This window comes from Ursus americanus, chromosome 26, assembly GCF_024610735.1.
Source record: "Ursus americanus isolate L20-20 chromosome 26, mUrsAme1.1.p, whole genome shotgun sequence".
NCBI lineage: Eukaryota > Metazoa > Chordata > Mammalia > Carnivora > Ursidae > Ursus > Ursus americanus.
The window spans coordinates 37,681,473-37,700,990 of record NC_142152.1 but is presented as its reverse complement, the minus strand read 5'-3'; the positions used below and the strand labels follow the sequence as shown (position 1 = coordinate 37,700,990).

Genomic DNA, 19,518 nt, shown 5'->3' with positions numbered 1-19,518 from the left:
TTAGGAAGGTCAGTTTTAGAATATTTTTGTGGATTGAGGATCTGGATGTGTTTACCTTAAAACCACCCATGCCGGTGTACTCTTCAGAAAGTCTGTAGGATTACACAAACATCAGCATGAAGAAAGCCTTTTAAAGTAGTGACCTCCAATGATAAAATGTGAGCCAGTCTGAATCTCAACATTCAGCGTTAGGTTTGTAGACAAAGAATTATGACACTGCTGTTCACCATAGCGTGCAGAAAGTACCTTACATATACTTAAACTGACATTTAATAAACATTTGGTGTTTTAAGTTCTTTTAATTTATAAAGTACATTGTCCAAAAAAAGTACATTGTCAAGAAATACACTTAATTATTCTAGTAACGATATTTACATCCATTCTGTCTTCCTTCTCTTGTAGTCTGGCTTGCCTTACCACACCACTGAAATCGTTTTCAGTTGGATCACCAGTTCCCTAAACATCGGAAAATCCAGTGGACGCTTAAAAATCTTTGGCCTCTTTTTGCCTTTTGTTGCACTGCACCACTCTATTTATAATTGTCTTTCCACGATTTTGGGGGATGTAAGACTTTCTTGATTTTCCTTCTACCTCTCTGCTTTTTTCTAGTTTACTTTGCAGGTCCTCAAGTGGGCTCCACGCCCAGCATGGAGCCTGATGTAGGGCTGGATCTCCTGACCTTGAGATCATGACCTGAGCCGAAATCAAGAGTTGGACGCCCAACTGACTGAGCCACTGAGGCACCCCCGATTCTTAATTCTTAAATGTTGGTGGATTCAGTCCTAGGCCTCTTGTCATTTAACTCTACATAAGTTCTCAACAGCTGTCTGTCCTCACCCTAGGGCTACATTGATGCTCTGGATTCATAGTGCCCTTCTGTATCTTCAGGCCAGATGGCTCTCCTGACATCTAGACCAGAATATCCAGCTGCCTCCTGGACATCTCCACCTGGATGTCTGCTCACATATACTCTTTGGAACTCAGCTCCCGAGCTCCCCCTAACCTGCTTCTCCGGGTTTTTTCCTCAGTAAACGGCACTGCTAGCTAACCAGCTGCCGAGGTCCCCAACCCTGAAGTCATTCTTCATTCCTTCTTTTCTTTATTTCTCATGATGACAATTAATTCTACTTCCTAATATTCTACAGAAATCCGTCCACTTCTGCCCTTGCCAAATCAATTTCCCTGGCTTCTCTTACTCAGAACGACCTTTCTGCCTGAGTTTTGCTTTCCTCCAATACACGCTCCGCTTGGTAGCGGAACTGAACTGGTTTGCCTACAGTTTTAATCTCATCGTGGTGCCCTTGCTTAAAACCTTTCAGTGGCGTCACTTTGCTCTTGAGATAAATGTCAGAATCTTTAACATGAGTTACAAGGCTGTTCGGATTTCACTCTCGCTTATCTATGTGGCTGTATCTCTGGCTCATCACCCTAGCACTGGAGCCTAAAGCAGCTTTTCCTTTTCAAAAAGTTTTACGTCTCAAATATGTGGGCTTGCACTCTCTGACCTCTGCTTTCTTTGATTCCTTCCACACGCCGTTGTCTCTGTGTGGATCACTGTGCTTGCTTAACAACTCAGCCTGTCTGGTCTCACCTTTAAATAGCACTTCCTCAGGTGGCCTGCCTCGGATCTCCGGGTTAGGTTCCATTACGTGCTCAAATAGTACAGTGTATTTCCTCTTTCACGTAGCTCATCGCACCTTAATTATGTGTGTCCCTCGTGGTAAGCTATCTTGTAAACTTCGTGAGGACGGGGAGTCTTTGTCTTGGACTCTGCTTTCCTTATCCCTAGTGTCTGACACACATATCAGCATATTCAGCATCTTTGAATTAGTTAACAAGTTTGAGTTCTTGTTCCTGTGATTTCAAAATGCACTTGGTTTTTCTCTTTAGTGTCTCAATGAGATCCTGGAGTCAGCAGATGCGCCTTTAGAAGTCACCGAAGGATTCATACAGTCAATTTCTCTGTCAGTTCCGTGGGGCTCCTTGCTACAGGAGAATTGTGCACTGGAAGTGAAAGGGCTGGAAATGGTCTTCCGGCCTAGACCCCGCCTAGGTAAGTGTGTTACGTGTTTCTGTTTTGTTTGTTTCTCTTTGTATTCTTCACAGTTCGGGAAAGTAACCTAATTGTATTAAATTCAGTATTTAGTTTATTACTTAGCATTGTATTTGTGAGATCTTCAGTATAAAATATTAGGACTTGGGGGTGTGTGATTTTTACCTTTAGAGTTACTTGTTGCCCTACTTACCCATGGGAACTTTAGTATATACTGATGATTTGGTTTAATTATTTGTTACTGATTATATAAAGTGACTTGTGTTTTAAAGTTTCAAAGTATTGTGCCAGAAACCAAGGAAGTGCTCAAACATTGATGGAGAAATGTTAAAAGGACAGAGGATTGGGCTTATAGGTGCTCTCATTGGCCAAGTCTGGGACTAATGACAATAAATGGATTATAACACTTGGAATTTAAAAAAAAAAAACTACTGTAAGTCCATACTGTTACAGATAAGTAATCAGTATGTAAGGGAGGCGGGAAGAAGGGAAAGCTCTTTATTGCAGTAGAATATCTACTTGAGTAGAAAAAAATGATAGGCCATCACCGTGTTTTTTGGCCACCAGGGTAAAAATTGATACCGGTGGTCATCATCAATGAATGCTAACCCCATTTGGTGAACAGTTGTTGAGGAGCTTAATATTGAGATGTATCAACATACCTCCCATTGATTACATATTATTTACAGAGATAAAAATGTTTCTTTCACAGTGGAGGAAATTGACAGTCACCACAACAACCCTAGTGGTCAGTCTTAATTTCATCAGTAGTGGGTCAGACTGTCACGATGTGTGTCCTGATGTGATGGCTGAAAAGGACACATCGTATATATACTATGCCTGTTAAAATTGCTTCATCTGAATCAGTCATAAGAAGGCAGACAAATCCAAAATAAGGGGACAGGTTGTTACTCTTTAGAGTATCAGTATCATGAAAGACAAGAAAGGTAGACTTGTTCCAGATTAAAGAGTAAGACATGAATAACTGCAGTAGATAATCCTGTTTTTTTGTTTTTGTTATGAAGGATAGCACTGGGACAGCTGGGAAATATGGGTGTGGAATGTATAGAAGATAGTGTCTTGTCAGTGTTACGTTTCTTGGGTGTGTCGTGTTGTTGAGCTTTTGCATGGGAATGTTTGTATTTTAGGAGTTTCCTGCTGAAGTATTTAGGAGTGAGTGTTAGGATGCCTGCAGTTTACCTTCAGATAGTTCAGCAAAAAGAATGAGAGTGTGTGTGTATTTGCGTGTGTGTATATACTTGTGACCAATCTAAGTGAAGGCTGTGTAGGTGTTCATTGTACCACTATTTTACTCTTCCTTAGGATTGAAAATTTTCCAAGGAAAAGTGTGGGAGGGAGAAGCTTTAAAGAAGTAGTAAGTTATTATTTGTAAGTGTATCCGTGTGGTAGCTTTAGTTATATATATGCTGTTTTCTGACTTATCAAACAGTGTATAGTGTTTCTTGCGTGCCAGATGCTGTTGTGAGTGCTTTACCAATATTATTTTACCATAGCTCTTTGAAATAGATATGTTTGTTAGCTCCAATTTGTGGAGCAGGACATTGAGGCACATGTGGATTCAGTAACTTGTCCAAGGTCGTAGCTAGTTAAGTGGAAAGTTGGAATCTCAACCCAGGCAGTCTAGTTCTGGAGTCCATGTTCTTAACCACTGTGCTCTGTTATAGCTCAGATTTTCTACTTTGGAGAGAGAGAGAGAGAGTGTGTGCTTGTGTGTATGTGTGTGTGTATTTTATAAGCCAATAGTCATGATATAAATCACCTTAAATTCCGAATTAAAATTCTTTGAGTGGCAAGTGATACCGGTGAAGATATACTTGAAGAATTACAATCCTAAGTGCTGTCTGGAACAGCAAAGGTTAAATTATGCTTACTGGAATTAATAGCACCTGTACTTTGAAAGGGTAGTCTGTGCATGGAAATCCTCTTTGATAATGGCATTTAACTAACAAGAATATTTTATTTTTTTAACCATGATGAGTACATAGAATAATATTTTCCTATGGAAAGTCAAATTTTCTCCCTTTAAAAATATTCCATGAGAAGGGTTTTTAAATTCCATTTTGGAAGGCGGTAATTCTAGCAATCTCTGTCAGTTTGTTTTGAATATTGTAAGGAAGTGTAGTGCAATTCTTTAATGAGGGACGACCTGGAAAGGATTTTTCCCAGTTCCTGGATTCCTCAAAGGATGTTCTTCGGTTTTGTCTACATTTATACTGACCTTCTAAAGCCTGGGTCAGATGCCACCTCTACCAGATTTCCTGTTAAAATTCTGTCTGTGGGAAGAATTAACCTCTTGATTTAGCTGTCAGTGTTTTCTGTTGATACTGCGCAGTTGCTTACTAATTCTTCTTAACCACATCTCATTTCTTCCACTCTCTAGGCTCTCAGAGGGCAGAATCAATCATTATTTTTCTGTCCCCTGCTGCAGGGTCAGCTAACTATGGCCTGCAGGCCAAATTTGATCTGTCATATTTTTGTAAATAAATTTGTATTGGAACACTACCATACTCATTCATTTCCTTATTCTCTCTGGCTGCTTTTGCACTAGAGCGAGAGAGTTGAGTAGTCAGGGTAGAGACTCTAGGGCCCACAAAGCCTAAACTAGTCGTCATCTGACCTTCGCCAAAAAAATTTGCTGACCCCTGTTCAGTATTTTGAACAGTACCATGCATGCATTAGATACTTGTTGAATGAATTCATGAATTAACATTTGACAGATACATATCATTTAATGAGAGCACGTGTCTCTGGTCTTCTTTCTGTGATTTTTTTTCCTTTTTCTCAGTTATTAGAAGGTGATGTTTAAATCTCAAGAGTAATTTCTAGAGTATCATATGCCTGTGTAACACCACTATGTTATATATCTCTTGGAGGGTTAAGAATTTATTTCGAGTGTGACGTTTTAAGAATGGCTTTGTTGTAACTATGAGAAGTTATTTAGGATTAATCTATATTTTCTGCAGCAACTGGTTCTGAGCCTATGTATTGGTCAAGTTTCATGACCAGCAGTATGCAATTGGCAAAAGAATGTCTTAGCCAGAAATTAACAGATGAACAAGGAGAAGCATCACAGCCTTTTGAAGGACTTGAAAAGTTTGCTGAAACCATTGAAACAGGTTTGGCATTATTGAGTATTTTTTAAAAATTTTAGGTTTTTTTTTTTTTTTAAATTAGTAATTTAGTACCTTTCTTTAGTAAGCCTAGTATAAGGAAAACCATTGGAGTGATTTTTTTTTTTTAAAGGAGTTACTGTTCTCACTTCAGAACTTTAGAATTGCAGTTATTTGAAATATTCAATTTAATTTCAAGTTCTTTTGTACCCTAGTTTTTCCTCTGTTTCTTTTTGTCAGTAGAGTGTGTTGGGCGTTGTGCAGGTACCTGTTGAGATGTGTTGGGGTAGGTGCTCAGTAAGGCAGAATGTTTTATTACCAAACTCAAGATTTTGGGATTTTTAAGGAAAGAAATACAACTTTATTTTGTACGTTCTTATTACTATTTATTCCTTTCATTAGAAATTTTTATTTAGTATATGTATGGTCTCATGTTGACGGTTACCTGTTTACTCTAGTACTAAGAAGAGTGAAAGTCACTTTTATAGACACTGTCTTGAGAATTGAACATGTGCCAGAAAATTCCAAAACTGGAGCTGCACTTGAAATTCGAATAGAAAGGTGAGACTTCTTATATCTGAGAATAAATGACCCTATTCTTTTCTTTTGTAAGTAATAAGATCTGACTTTCATTAAATTTTATGATGCTTTTAGAGATTAGAAGTGATGCTATTGAGTAACTACATTGTATGGTTTCCGAGTAAATGCTGTTCCAAGATACGTTCTAATCCCATAATCGAAAACTTAAAGTCCCAGTTGAGGTATAATTGTATATAATACTGTGTGGAATTCAAAGCAAATGATTCTCTTTTAGTCAATAATCAAATAATAATCATGAATATGGGAGTGCTGCTAAATTTAAGGCACTGCTGTTGGAGTTTTTTCATACCAGCGACACGCCTGTTTCGGCGTGTCTCGTTAACGCGAAGGGCTTCTTTGCTTTCCTGTGCTTGATCTGAGTGCTGCTTTCACGAGAAAGGCTAAGCCTGCAGTGTTCTTTGAGAGGATTCTGTGAGAGTATCTGTGCGATAGTGATTTACTTAAAAAGATAGAAACCAGCACTTGGTTTTCTGTGTATGCCCACTTGGAGCCTTATAAATAGCTCCAAAACAGAGATTGATTCATACAGATACTCCTGAGTGTCGATTTGAGGTAGTCACTGGTTTTGTTTTTGTTTTTTGGTGGGCAGCAAAGCGAAGTTTATTGAGAGCACAGTAACATACAGATAGTACAAAGCACCCAAAGAAGGAGGGGACCCGGGAGGGTAGCCCTTGAGGTAGTCACTGTTCACCTGTGTCTTAATGTGACAGAAATGTGCAGAATGAAGTGTGTGCACTGAGCACCAAGGACACTTTGTATAGGAATCTGTTGGGGGCTTTTACCAAATTTTTAAGCAGATATCTTATGGTTTCTGTCTTCCTATCATCATAAAATTACCTATTAGTGAAACAGTTATTGTTAACAGATTTTTGAATTAGGTTGCAGTACCTGAATGGTATATTAAGAAGTATCTAAGATCTCATGCATGTAGAACTACATTCTGTATTTTATTGAAACTGAAGTGTAGTCATAAGATCTCATAGTCACAAGAATTCAAGAAATGTCATTCATTGAGGACTTGTGACTTGGAGCCAAATGCTGTCTCACTGTTACCAAGAGATGTTTGTGAGGGAGACAAGAGTTGTTTTCCTTGAGGCTAACTTTAGGAAGTTACTAATCTTTTCCCCCAGTTGAGGAGCCCATAAAATTATCCTCCTTGAGGCTGAGGTCTCTTGGTGAAAACATTTCCTGTGGCACTAATGCTGACCACATTCTAGGCCTTTTCTAAGGAGTGCTAACACTTGAAAAACCCTTTATCTTAAAAAGCTGTGTGTGTTTCTTAGACTTGCAAGTAGGTTTCCTTAGGAGTTTTATGCCAACGCTTTTGAACTTTCAGAACTGTCTACTGTGATGAAGCTGCGGATGAGGCCTCAGGAATTAACGTGCATCAGCCCACAGCCTTTGCTCACAAGTTACTTCAGCTCTCCGGAGTATCTCTCTTCTGGGAGGAGTTTTCTGCGTCAGCAAAGTCTTCCCCAGTGTGTTCAACTGCACCAGCGGTAAGAAAAACAAAAGGAAAAAGCCAAACACTAAATCATAGGTTTTTAAAAAGTTTGAATTAGCGGCGCCAGGGTGGCTCAGTCGATTGAGCGTCCGACTCTTGATTTCACCTCAGGTCGTGATCTCAGGGTCACCTCAGGTCGTGATCTCAGGGTCGTGAGATCCAGCCCAGCATCAGGCTCTGCACTGGGCATGGAGTCTGCTTAAGAGTCTCTCTCTCCTTCTCCAAAAAATAAATTAAAAAAAAAAAAATGGTTTAAAGGAGGTCTATTAAATTGTGCTAGGATATAGAATATGTGTTAGTGAGTTTCCATCCGATCTGGAAGTTAACACAAATATTCAGTAGGGAGTCTCACATTTCAGAGTTTTTAAAATACTCATGATTAATGCCTTTCCTACCAGTGCTGGGTATAACATTGGATACTGCGTCTTGTGGGAAAATGGTATATTAACAGCTAATACCCTTTTAAAATAAAAACAAAAGCAGTGTTCACATTTACCTTACATAATGACTATATTGTTGAAAACTTACAAATCATATCTTAAAAAATTTTTGTAATTTTTATTAATCCTTTCTAAGAGTGGAGAGTCCTTTTATAAATCAGTCCTTCCATAATTTGTCTTTTATATTCAGATTTTCATAATTATAGAATGTCTATTAAGTTTTCTTATTGCTGTAATTTGAATAGATGTTGTGCTTTTTTTCATAAAGTCCTTTTCCATGATTTACCTTTATTACTGTTGTGTTTCATGCTGGCTATAAGACAGTGGTTTATTCATCATCACATAATACAGTTTTTCATGTCAAATTTACTCTTAAGTTGACATTTGTATTTTGCATTTCGGTTTATTTACAGTCAGGTGTTTTAAAGAATTACTTTATTCTTATTGCCTCATTGTAGGAAACTGAGCCAAAGCTGTCACCTAGCTGGAATCCCAAAATTGTTTATGAGCCACACCCACAACTAACTAGAAATTTACCAGAGGTAGCACCCTCTGACCCAGTGCAGATTGGAGGGCTAATTGGTAGGCTGGAGTTGAGTCTCACACTGAAACAGAATGAAGTACTTCCTGGAGCTAAGGTCAGTATTTGTTTCATTTTCTACAGATAAAACAGAGGTACAAGTATTCTTGAATGTGTGCAGTGACCGACCCACTGATTGGCTACTGTGGGTTGTCCTGTAACTAGCATGCCCTCTGTCCTGGATTATGGAGTTCTTACTCTCAGCTGGTGCCTCTGTCCTTAGGTCTCAGGGACTCATGTGAGGACTGTCTTCACCCTCTGCTCAGCTCAGGTGTTAGCACTGTCTCCTGCGCTTGCTTCCCCCCATTCTAGCAGTTCAGAAACCTTCATGAGTTAATAAATTAGGAATTTATTGAAGACCCTTTCTATCATCATAGCATTCGGTTTAATGGAGAAGAGATTTGGAAGTAAGTTGACTGTAGAAGGTGTTTAATTGTATGCATGTAAAAATGCCCACCCAGATGTGTTTTGAACAGAATGACTGTTTTTATAGTTGAATAATGTTTATGAAAAGAGATTTTTTTTCCCATGATGTCTTATGGCTTTTTGAAGACCCTGTAAAGACAACTGCACTTGTTTCTTAGGGAACATATTGAGCAGTGTGCTGGAGAGTCAAGAAGCCTTTATTTATTTAGTCTGTTAAAACATATCTGTGAAGTGTTATTTTCAAACTTTGAAATCTAATTTTCTATATAATCTCTGTAAAATGTAGTTTAAGAAAATATCAGGATTTGTTCATTTGTTTACTCACTGGACTAACTAGCTGTAGATGTTTGAGTGACTACTGGATACCAGGCCCCATGCAGTTTCTTGAGGGAGATGTAGAGAAGAGTGGAATACTGCCTTTGCCTTAATACAACATATAGTAAGGGATATAGACATACATTGCTGTGGGGACATGGAAGAGGGAGCAACTGAGTACTTGTGCACACACGGGAGAAGATTTTCAGAGGATTGAGGATCTCCAGCAATCCATCTTGGACTGTCACTCCTGACTCCAGTTAGAAGCAGAGGAAGGTGATGATCAGAATGCCAGCTTTCCTGTTGCTGATTACTTCGTCTTCTTTTTTTTTTTTTTCTTTTTCTTACTGCTCTGTCCTATCTCAGGTGGTACAAAATCCTTTCACCAGGTCTTAAGCCTGTTCATAAAATAACAGGAAAGCCGTAGGTGTGTTTCAACACTACAGGGAATGCCGAGAAGTGCTAACATCCTTGGGAAACTGACACACCCATGCCTCTGGGGAATGCATCAGCTAGTTCTCTAAGAAGGAAGAACCATGGCATCACTTTTATAGTTCTCTTTTGATTAAATTAGATAGTCCTCCACATTTGCGTATTAGGTCTTTGTGCATACCGGAACTTTTGCACATTGTGTTGATTTGTATAAGTGCCTTTTCGATGTTACTTTTGGACATCTGTGTATTAGGTGACAAATGAACATGTGGAATTATAGCATGATGGCATTGTTTGCCAGCCAGCGTTTGATATTTGGAGAGGTTCCCATCCTTGCCTACATGGTAATTTTGTGTAGTAACTTGAGTTTGAGTACCTTTTGTTATTTAATGAAAATGAAGGCTAAATGGAAAAATCAAAGTTCTAGATATTAGCTTTGAGAAACATAAATCCCAGTGAACTTAATGCCATGTAGACAAAGATGGCATTGGTTAGGGGTGCTCAAGTGTCAGATCTTCAGTCTCGCCAATGTTCGTTAGATCCACAAGTTTTTCAACTGTGCATCAAGATGTTATGAAGGATTTTTTGTGGGGGAGGCTCCTGGGTGGCTCAGCCAGTTAAGTGTCCGACTCTTGATTTTGGCTCAGGTCATGATCTCAGGGTCGTGAGATTGAGCCCTGGGTTGGGCTCCACACTCAGTACAGTCTGTTTGAGATCTCTCTCTCCCTCTTCCTTTGCCCCCTGCCCCCTTGCATGTGCATGTGCTCTCTTTCTCTAAAATAAATCTTCCAAAAAAAAGTTTTTGTTTTTGTTTTGTTTTGTTTTTAGTTCTCTGAGATGGTATCCACCCCAAATAATGTGTCAGCCTGATAGTTCACATGTTCAGTTTTAGCATATACTTTCAGGAATGCATCCTATAAGGAAATAGACGAGCTGTGTGTATTGAATTTATAGACTTTTTGTTTAGTTACCATGTCATATTGAGTGTGAAATTATTTTAGTTATGTTCTGTCTTTTCTATTTCCAGAGGAAAGTAAGAGGTGCTTTGCTCTTTGTATGCCAAACTTAGAATGTAAAAATAATATTTCTATGAATATTAGAAGTGAAACTCTTGATCATTCATCCTAGTGAAGGTCGGAGATTATGTTTTCAATACTAAGAAATTGAAAACCGGTTTTTAAATATGGCTTGTAATCAGAGATTTTCCCACTGTCCCCAGCCTAAACTCCTTGCTGATTCACTGTCTGGGATGGCAGCCGTCAGCAAGGAGCCCCATAAAACAAGTCCACGGAGAGCCATGTCATTGGAGGAGTGAGGCTTCCCATCTAGGTCAGCCTAGGTTAAAATGCTGGCTCTGGCTCTGTAGATAGCCTTGTGCAAATCTTTGTGATCTCGTGTCCTTGTCTGTAAAACAGGAGCCTTACTAGAATGTGGGGAAATGTAATAAAAGCATAGTGCCCCAAACACTCAGAAAAAGGTGATAGTGATGATTGTTATTACTGGAGAATGTATTATATTCTCAGATCATGGAAACCTCTTAGTATTACTATGTAATATTTTTTGTGTTTAGAATCAGATGAAACTATCCCCCTCCCCGGGAAGATACCATTTCCAAATATAAATGTTATTAATTGAATTCTTTTAAAATTGCAAATTGACATAAAGATAATAGGAGTGTTAGCATTAGCCCTAAGAGGAGGTGAGTGAAAAGTAAGGCAGGCATACTCAACGTGTTAGAATGTGATATAGAAAATAGAGTAATTGTTTTGTCAGCATATACTCCACAGGAATCAGGATGAGACCAGCTGGGGCTTTTATTTCGAGGAGGAAAAATGGACAAAGACTTGGAAAAGAGCAAGGCATTCCACATGAGCACCACTTCATGGGCATTTCTGCTGTGGCCCGCACTTTCCTGCCCAGCAGAGAGCGGGCTTTGTGGAACATTGCCTGGGCGTGTGGAGAGACACACTGTTGGTGGGGAAGGCCTCCCATGCTCTGCTTAGGGAGTGTCATCCACAGGCAAACTTGGGAAAGCCAACTTCATTTGCTCTTGGTTGGAATCCCACTTTGAGGATTATGATTTGAGTCTTGAAGTCCTGTTGGGAGTGAATTCTGAGCTATCTTCGTATTCTTCCTAGTGACTGTGGCTTGAAGCCTCCTCAAATACTTGAAATACTCAGAAAACTCAGATAAAAAGTAGGACATTGGACTTGCCAATATGGAATTTTGCAGGAGGATTTCCTCCCTTAGAACAAGAGTTTGGTGGCCTTTAAGTCTTTTCGTTTAGGTTGTGTGAATTAGTGGAGGATATCTTAAGCAAAGGAATCCAAGACTAAGTAATCAGTATTCATCTCAGTGCATTAAAGTATACTGGGATTTGTGGTGATGAGGTTTTAAAGAGTATTTATCCTGAATTGCTTTTTTTTTTTTTTTGGAAGTTGGATATTGATGGACAGATAGACTCTATTCATCTATTCCTGTCACCAAGGCAGGTGCACCTGCTTTTGGATATGTTAGCAGCTATTGCTGGACCAGGCAAGTATGGCAATATGCAACTCTGTTATTATTTTTAATTATTTAAAACTTTATAGATTCTGTGATTCTTAGTTGCTTAAAGCTACTGCAGAGCTCTGGTTAATATTAAATAGTGGAAGTTCTGCATTGACTGTGGCATGAAGTTGCTGTTGGTGTTGGACAAGTGGGTTTTGGGAGAGAGATGAGTGATTGAATGACTCCAAATTTAATTACTGTTTTGCTTTCCTTTCTGTACTTGTAGAAAATTCTAGCAAAATAGGGTTAGCTAATAAAGATAGAAAAAACCGACCCATGCAGCAAGAAGATGAATATCGAATTCAGATGGAATTAAACCGGTATTACTTGAGGAAAGATTCCCTCTCAGTGGGTGTATCTTCAGAGCAAAGCTTTTACGAGACAGAATCCGCTCGTACACCTTCTAGCCGTGGTAAGCCACTAAAACAATTGACACTGGATTCCTACAGCGTCATCACAGAGCAAAGTAAACTTAATTTGGCTGCTGTGAAGTGGAGTTTAGTAATGAAAGAACGGAAAATCTGTGATCTAAGAAGGTTTAAATTTATGTTGATCTAACCGCAGCCTTACAGTGATGCGCTGGCGCACGTATCTTTTTTTGATTGTGTAATCTTGCTTTGTAAATCACAATTTCTTTCTTTTTTTTTTTTTTTGGTAATTTACAAAAATGTCAATTTTTACAAAAGATAAATTGGGGTAATTATTCATTTTGTCAAATTCTTACATGCTCGTATAATGATTTACGGTTAAATGCCCTTAAATGGAACCTGTTTTTCTGCTCTTCCATTAATTACACGTAAATACAGTCTGTCCCCAGTTTACTTTGCATTTTTACAGGTGTTTTAGAATGTTTAGTGCTAATACTTTAATAATAAGAATCAATTTAAGTACGGAATGTTGAACTAAATAAGTTAAAAACTAAAAAATTAAAAGTCGACTCAAGAGATTTTGGTCGTAACAAACTTCATTTCCATGAGGGTAAGCCAACCTCCAGAAAGAAGTGAAATGTAAATAGAATTCTAGATAATACATTCAGGTATTTTTTTTGTTTTTGTTTTCTAAAGAGCTGTATTCATATGAAACCAGAGATTGCAAGATCTTTATACTATTTTAAAGTTGGAATATAACTTCTAAATTGTCATATGACTCTTTAAAACATACCACGTAGTACTGCAAATCCTAAAAAAAAAAAAAAAAACCACCCCAAAAACAAGTTCACTAGTAGGATAGTATAACCTCTTGTTAACTTGTTTCTGGTTGAGTTTTTACTATGCCATTTCTATCTTGGATCCTCACAAATGAACCCGTCAGAAGTAACGTAAATTGTAGGGCGTCACTGTGTCTCAGATAATCCGATCCGAAGAAAGAATATTATATTGATGTATGTTAACTGACTTTAAAGACATGAATTATACAACTGACAAGGTTTAATTCTCTCTAGAAGAAGAAGTTTTCTTCTCCATGGCCGATATGGACATGTCCCACAGTCTCTCTTCTCTTCCACCTCTGGGAGACCCTCCAAATATGGACCTTGAGTTATCATTAACTAGTACCTACACAAATACTCCAGCGGGGTCTCCATTAAGTACTACTGTGGTAAAGTATTATTTAAGTTTTGTTCTGTTCTTGAAACCTGGCTTCTGAAATTCTACACTTTATTCACGTGATTTAAAAAAAATTCTTTTACAGCTTCAGCCAACGTGGGGAGATTTCCTTGAACATCATAAGGAACAGCCAGTAAGAGGGTCCACATTGCCAACCAACCTGGTTCACCCACCAAATTTACAGAAGACTTGTAAGTAGTGTAAGACGCTTATGGTAGTTTTCCACTGGAATTAAAAAAAAAGAAAAATTAAAACAAATTGTTTCTTTCTAGAAAATGCCATTCTACTGCTGCATTTCTTTCCCTCTATAAAAAATTTTTTTTATCTAGGCCAATTAACAAAGTTTAGAAAGAAAATGTGGTTGAACAACTCACCATGGAATATTTTAGAATAGTTGCCCATTCACTGTAGTCTGTGTATTTAAATATTTTTCAGTAAAAAGTAAACTGTAAGTTCCATATTATTGCAGTTTAGGAATCTTAATCAACCATCGATACTTGTTCCATTGTTTACACTTTTCCTTGAAAGAGAAGCTCCGTTCTTTTCTCCGCGAAATTTAATTGAAATAGACACAAGGCTTAAACGAAAATCTGGTGAGCAGCTTTTGGGTTAATCTGCGACTTTTCCAGTATAGTTTTATTAATGCGAAACTTTTGTTCATATGTTTCTTTTTGATGCTTGAAGTATCAAGGATCCTGGATATCAAATGTAGAAAGCTAACAGTTTATCTTACTTGTTTAATGTCAAATATCAAACTGTTGTGTGATCACCTGCTTTTTACAACTAACACATGAGTAAATGTTTTATAATTTTGATATAATGGATTGTTTTTAAGTATTACATTTTATGTATGTAATTTTAACCCATGTGTTTCAGCTCTCCCATCTAGATCTGTTTCAGTGGATGAATCTAGGCCTGAACTTATTTTTAGATTAGCTGTGGGAACCTTTTCCATCTCTGTACTTCACATCGACCCTTTATCTCCACCTGAAACATCACTGAACCTCAATCCATTGACACCTTTGGCGATAGCTTTCTTTACCTGCATAGAAAAGACTGACTCAGCAAGATTTTCAACAGATGATTTTAAGTCTTTCCGAGCAGTATTTGCAGAAGCCTGCAAACATGATCACCTCAGGTAAATTCTCTCATGTTTATTAATGATGCTTGAAAAAGAACCAGATGGGGACTTTTTTTTTATCTACCTATCTCCGTTTTCCTGATTCTCATTTTATTTGTAAATGAGGGAATGAGTGAGGTTTTCTTGCAGTGCTACAAAGATGCTTAATATAGAATCTCTCATTCAGGTTACTTGGCATGCAAAACTGCTCACATATAAGATTGAGATAATCTGGAGTTTTCTCTGCTGTTGACAATTCTTTTTTTTAAGATTTTTTTTTTTTAATTCATTCGAGAGAGAGAGAGAGCACAAGTGAGAACATGAGAAAGGGGGAGGGGTAGAGGGAGAGGAGGAAGCAGACTCCCTGCTGAGCTGGGAGCCCAATGTGGGACTAGATCCCAGGACTTCCGGATCATGACCTGAGCCAAAGGGAGACACTTAACCCACTGAGCCACCTAGGCATCCTTGACAATTTTTCTTTTTTACCACATTTTGCCAATTAAAATATCGACACCATTATAATCATTAAAATAGTTCTTATTGTTACTGGCCCTCAGCAGAGATGGCGGTGCTGGTGAGAGTGGAGTAAGCTAATGAGAAGGGACGTGGACACAACATGACCCCATGCCACTGTCATGGGGGTGGGGAAGAGTGCTAAGGCTGACCCTGAGCCTGGATGCTACACTTTCAATTTCTGCTTTAAAAAGTTAAAGCCATCCGGGGGCACATGGGTGACCCAGTTGGTTAAGTGTCCAGCTCTTGATCTCAGCTCAGGTCTTGATCTCAGGGTCTTGAGTTCAAGCCCCAAATAAAAGAACAACAACAGAACTTTATTAAAAAAAAAATTAAAGCTGTTCACATAGCCAGTGATCCTTTCATGGGTTGAGTCCTAATGGATGAGGAGATAATTAAATTTGTAAGTATAATATTGTTACTATGTAAATATTGCTCAGTTTAACGTTAAAGTGATCTTTCGTTCATATTTTATGCAACAGTTCAGGCACATATACTAATATTTTTAGAAAAGTTTGGCCTTTTAATTTTACTTGATTTTTTTTGAAGTATTGAAATTAATACACAGAGTAGTTTTTATACCTAGCTAAAAAAGCTGTACAAGTTAGGACCATAGTATTTATAATTAAACTGTAAAAACATTTTGACAAAGTTTCAAATGTCTACCAGTAGGAAATATAACAAAAGCAGCAAAAACAGGAAGACGACTTTCACTTGAGGTCTGCTGACTAAAGGTTTTAAAATATTGCATGAGGCTTAAATAATTTTAAGAATCTATTACATATATTTTACAAATTTGAAAGATTTTTGTCCACTGGAGTTTAAATTTTAAAATGTCAAAGAAGGGAGGGCAGTGTTGGGAAATAAATATATCCTGGATAATTTCCTATCAGAAATTGCTTTCTTATGTCAGGGAATGGGAAATTTGAAGCAGTCTTTCTGGTTAATACCCTTAGGAATATTAGTTATTACTAACAACTTGAACTTGTCAGAATAGGTGGATAACTGGGCTTTAGTAACACTCGTGTACTATTCTTTGACATATTGGTTAACCTAGAAGTGTATAAATACTCTTAAATGCTTCGTTTTCTGTAATAGATTTATAGGTACTGGTATCAAAGTGACCTATGAACAGAGACAAAGATCAGCTTCCCGATATTTTAGTACTGATATGTCCATTGGGCAAATGGAACTTTTGGAGTGCCTGTTTCCAACGGATTCTCATTCTGTTCCTCCTCACTACACAGAGGTAAGTGCTAGATACTTTGTCCTTAGGATTATGCTTTAAATCTGCCTTCCTTTTAAAGAGTCTCATTACCAGCAATGATTTTCTTAAATAAAAAGTATAGGAAGTCATAGAGGAGGGAAGTGTGCGTGTGTGCCTGTGCACGCGTTTGTGTTCGTTGAAACATTTTAAAGTATGGCGTTCAAGGTCATTGTAAGAGTGTGTTAGAATTTTTAGAGTTGACATGTTTTAGAGTAGCAGACAGATTATGGGACAGATGACTTTATTTCACCAGTTTTCCAAGCACTGTTAATTTCAGAAGAAGTCTGTTAAACCCTGAATACCCGCAGTGTGCTGGTAAGCGCAGTTCAAGACAAGTAAAATGTCTTTTCTTCATTTATTATTCTGATTTTTTTTCCAATTCTAAAAGTGTATGCTAGAGAAACTTTTCAAAGTTACCAAGATAACATTTATTGCTGTTACTTTGCCCTTGTGCATTTTTTTATTTTCTTGGTCATTAATTTACTTGAATTCTCATGTACATTCTGCAGATGTGATACTAAGTACCACAGAAATTAACTTGTCTTAGATTCACATTGCTTATAAATGACCAAAATGAAATGGAAAATCAGCTTTCCTGACTTCAAAAAAGTCTTCCCAGTACTAGCACCTCTGTTAATTCATGGGATGAATTATAGTTTAATATCTTACATTTAATTTATTTTTGTCTTTCTTTGTAAGCTTTTAATGTTCCATTCCAAAGAACGAACCGATTCCCATCCCCCTGTGTGTCTTCAGCTTCATTATAAGCATTCTGAGAATAAAGGACCCCAGGTAGGAAGCTTTATTGTGTGATTCCCACCTGTAAATTTTCATTTGATATGCATTTTGTCACAATCATACAGTTTCCACTTAATTTTGTAGTACTGTTGGTGATCATATTAATGTTTTCCTTTTTTTTTTTTTTTTTTTTTTAAGGGTAATCAGGCAAGACTTAGTTCTGTTCCTCAGAAGGCAGAATTACAAATTAAGTTAAATCCTGTGTTTTGTGAGCTGGATATCAGTATTGTGGACAGGTTAAATTCCTTGCTTCAACCACAGAAGCTTACTACAGTAGAAATGATGGCATCGCACATGTATACTTCATACAATAAACATATTAGTCTGGTAAGTATTCAGAACATTACAAATACTACTAATTATAGCTAGCTAATAGGCTTATTGGGATCATTTCTGAGCTTAAGTATTCTTAATAGATTAAATAGCATATATTATTAAAACAGCATTACTCATAATGAAAAGATGAAGACTTATGTCTAGATGGTAGACTAGCTGCATAAGTTTTGCTAATATATTGAGTGAAATTTTATGTGGCTATTTTGAATGATGGTTATAAAGATGGTATAGCAACATGAAGAAAGCTCATGAAGGAGTATTAAGATAAAAAGTGAAACATTGTATTCCACATAAACTTTTATTACAGCTGTGTAAAAAAAATTGTATGGAGAAAGAACGGATAGAAATATACCAGATGTACTGTATGGTGACTAACATAATATAATAAAAAAAATAAAAAATAAATATACCAGTTGGTAGCATTGATTATGTTAGAGTGTAGAATTAGATTTCCTTTCCCTCTCTGTTTATCTGAACTTTATAAATTAGCGATTATAATATCTGCACAAAATTTATTCACACATTTGGTAAACTACCTGATCTACCTATAAAATGTAGCCCATGTATTGGGAGGTACGCTTTTTTTTTTTTTTTTTGTGGTTAAAATTTTTTTAAAAAATATTTTTTATTATGTTAGTCATCATACAGTATATCCCTGGTTTTTTTTTTTTTTTATTTTAATGATTTTTTATTATATTATGTTAGTCACCATACAGTACATCCCTGGTTTCCGATGTAAGGCTCGATGATTCATTAGTTGTGTATAACACCCAGTGCACCATGCAATACGTGCCCTCCTTACTACCCATCACCAGCCTATCCCATTCCCCCACCCCCCTCCCCTCTGAGGCCCTCAGTTTGTTTCTCATAGTTCATAGTCTCTCATGGTTCATTCCCCCTTCTGATTACCCCTCTTTCTTTATCCCTTTCTTCCCCTACCGATCATCCTAGTTCTTATGTTCCATAGATGAGAGAAATCATATGATAGTTGTCTTTCTCTGCTTGACTTATTTCACTTAGCATTATCTCCTCAGTACATCCCTGGTTTTTGATGTAAAGTTCAATGATTCATTAGTTGCGTATAACACCCAGTGCACCATGCAATACGTGCCCTCCTTACTACCCATCACCAGTCTATCCCAATCCCCTGCCCCCCTCCCCTCTGAAGCCCGCAGCTTGGGAGGTACGCTTTTAAAAGTGGGAACATAATTTATAGCGTTGTGCTATAGAGCATCACGTGAGGTCACTTTTACTTAGATCTGTCTGGTGCATGGTGTCTTTTCTAAGCAATTCAAGTAAGTCAGATTTGCATGAAGTCTGTTAGGAGTTTTGGGCTGGAATTGGGGGACTCTCAGACCAGGAACAGGTAGAGACAACTTTGGTTAAAAAGAAAAGGGAAGAGCTATTTTTCTCCTTACTTGCTTCTCCCTTAATTAGTGGTGGGTATTCACATTATATCAACATTCTTTATTTTTTGTTGTCACCAATTACAGTTATTTCAAGTTCTGTGGGGCTGGTGTGCATATTTTCTGTTAGCCATATCTATGATGGTTTAATCTCTTGTGTTATTTTTGCTGGGGGGGGGTTTAGTATTACAAAGGGCAAGAGGGAAGAGAAAGCATAGATGTGCTAAAAATCCCAGTCTGGGTTAAGAAAAGAACTCCCTAATTCAGGAGGTTAGACGCTGATTCCTAACTGGGGGAATGTTATCACCTGCAGTGTGCTCTGGGCTAAAGCTTTATAAACTTCTTCAGTACATTTTAGAAAAAAACAAAACAAAACCAAAAAACAAATACTTTCTCTGAAAATGTTCTTCGATCCTTCTGTTGTAACATGGCTTTGAGTAGAG

General features: G+C 37.6%; 1 protein-coding gene across 5 annotated transcripts in view; it reads left to right on the top strand.

Moving 5' to 3' along the window:
• ATG2B (autophagy related 2B) overlaps positions 1–19,518 on the top strand; it is a 76,135-nt gene that overhangs the window by 10,273 nt on the left and 46,344 nt on the right. For 3 of the 5 annotated variants that reach the window (XM_087856212.1, XM_045815759.2, XM_045815758.2), the window contains exons 2-14: positions 1,891–2,053; positions 5,038–5,190; positions 5,643–5,745; positions 7,121–7,283; positions 8,187–8,366; positions 11,920–12,016; positions 12,258–12,443; positions 13,473–13,627; positions 13,721–13,826; positions 14,512–14,773; positions 16,367–16,517; positions 17,235–17,327; positions 17,472–17,660. In XM_087856212.1, coding sequence (XP_087712338.1) covers positions 1,891–2,053; positions 5,038–5,190; positions 5,643–5,745; positions 7,121–7,283; positions 8,187–8,366; positions 11,920–12,016; positions 12,258–12,443; positions 13,473–13,627; positions 13,721–13,826; positions 14,512–14,773; positions 16,367–16,517; positions 17,235–17,327; positions 17,472–17,660 — 2,001 coding nt within the window. Of the gene's footprint in view, positions 1–1,890; positions 2,054–3,376; positions 3,429–5,037; positions 5,191–5,642; positions 5,746–7,120; positions 7,284–8,186; positions 8,367–11,919; positions 12,017–12,257; positions 12,444–13,472; positions 13,628–13,720; positions 13,827–14,511; positions 14,774–16,366; positions 16,518–17,234; positions 17,328–17,471; positions 17,661–19,518 lie in introns of those variants that run through there. The other 2 variants (XM_087856213.1, XM_045815760.2) reach the window with 2 other exon arrangements.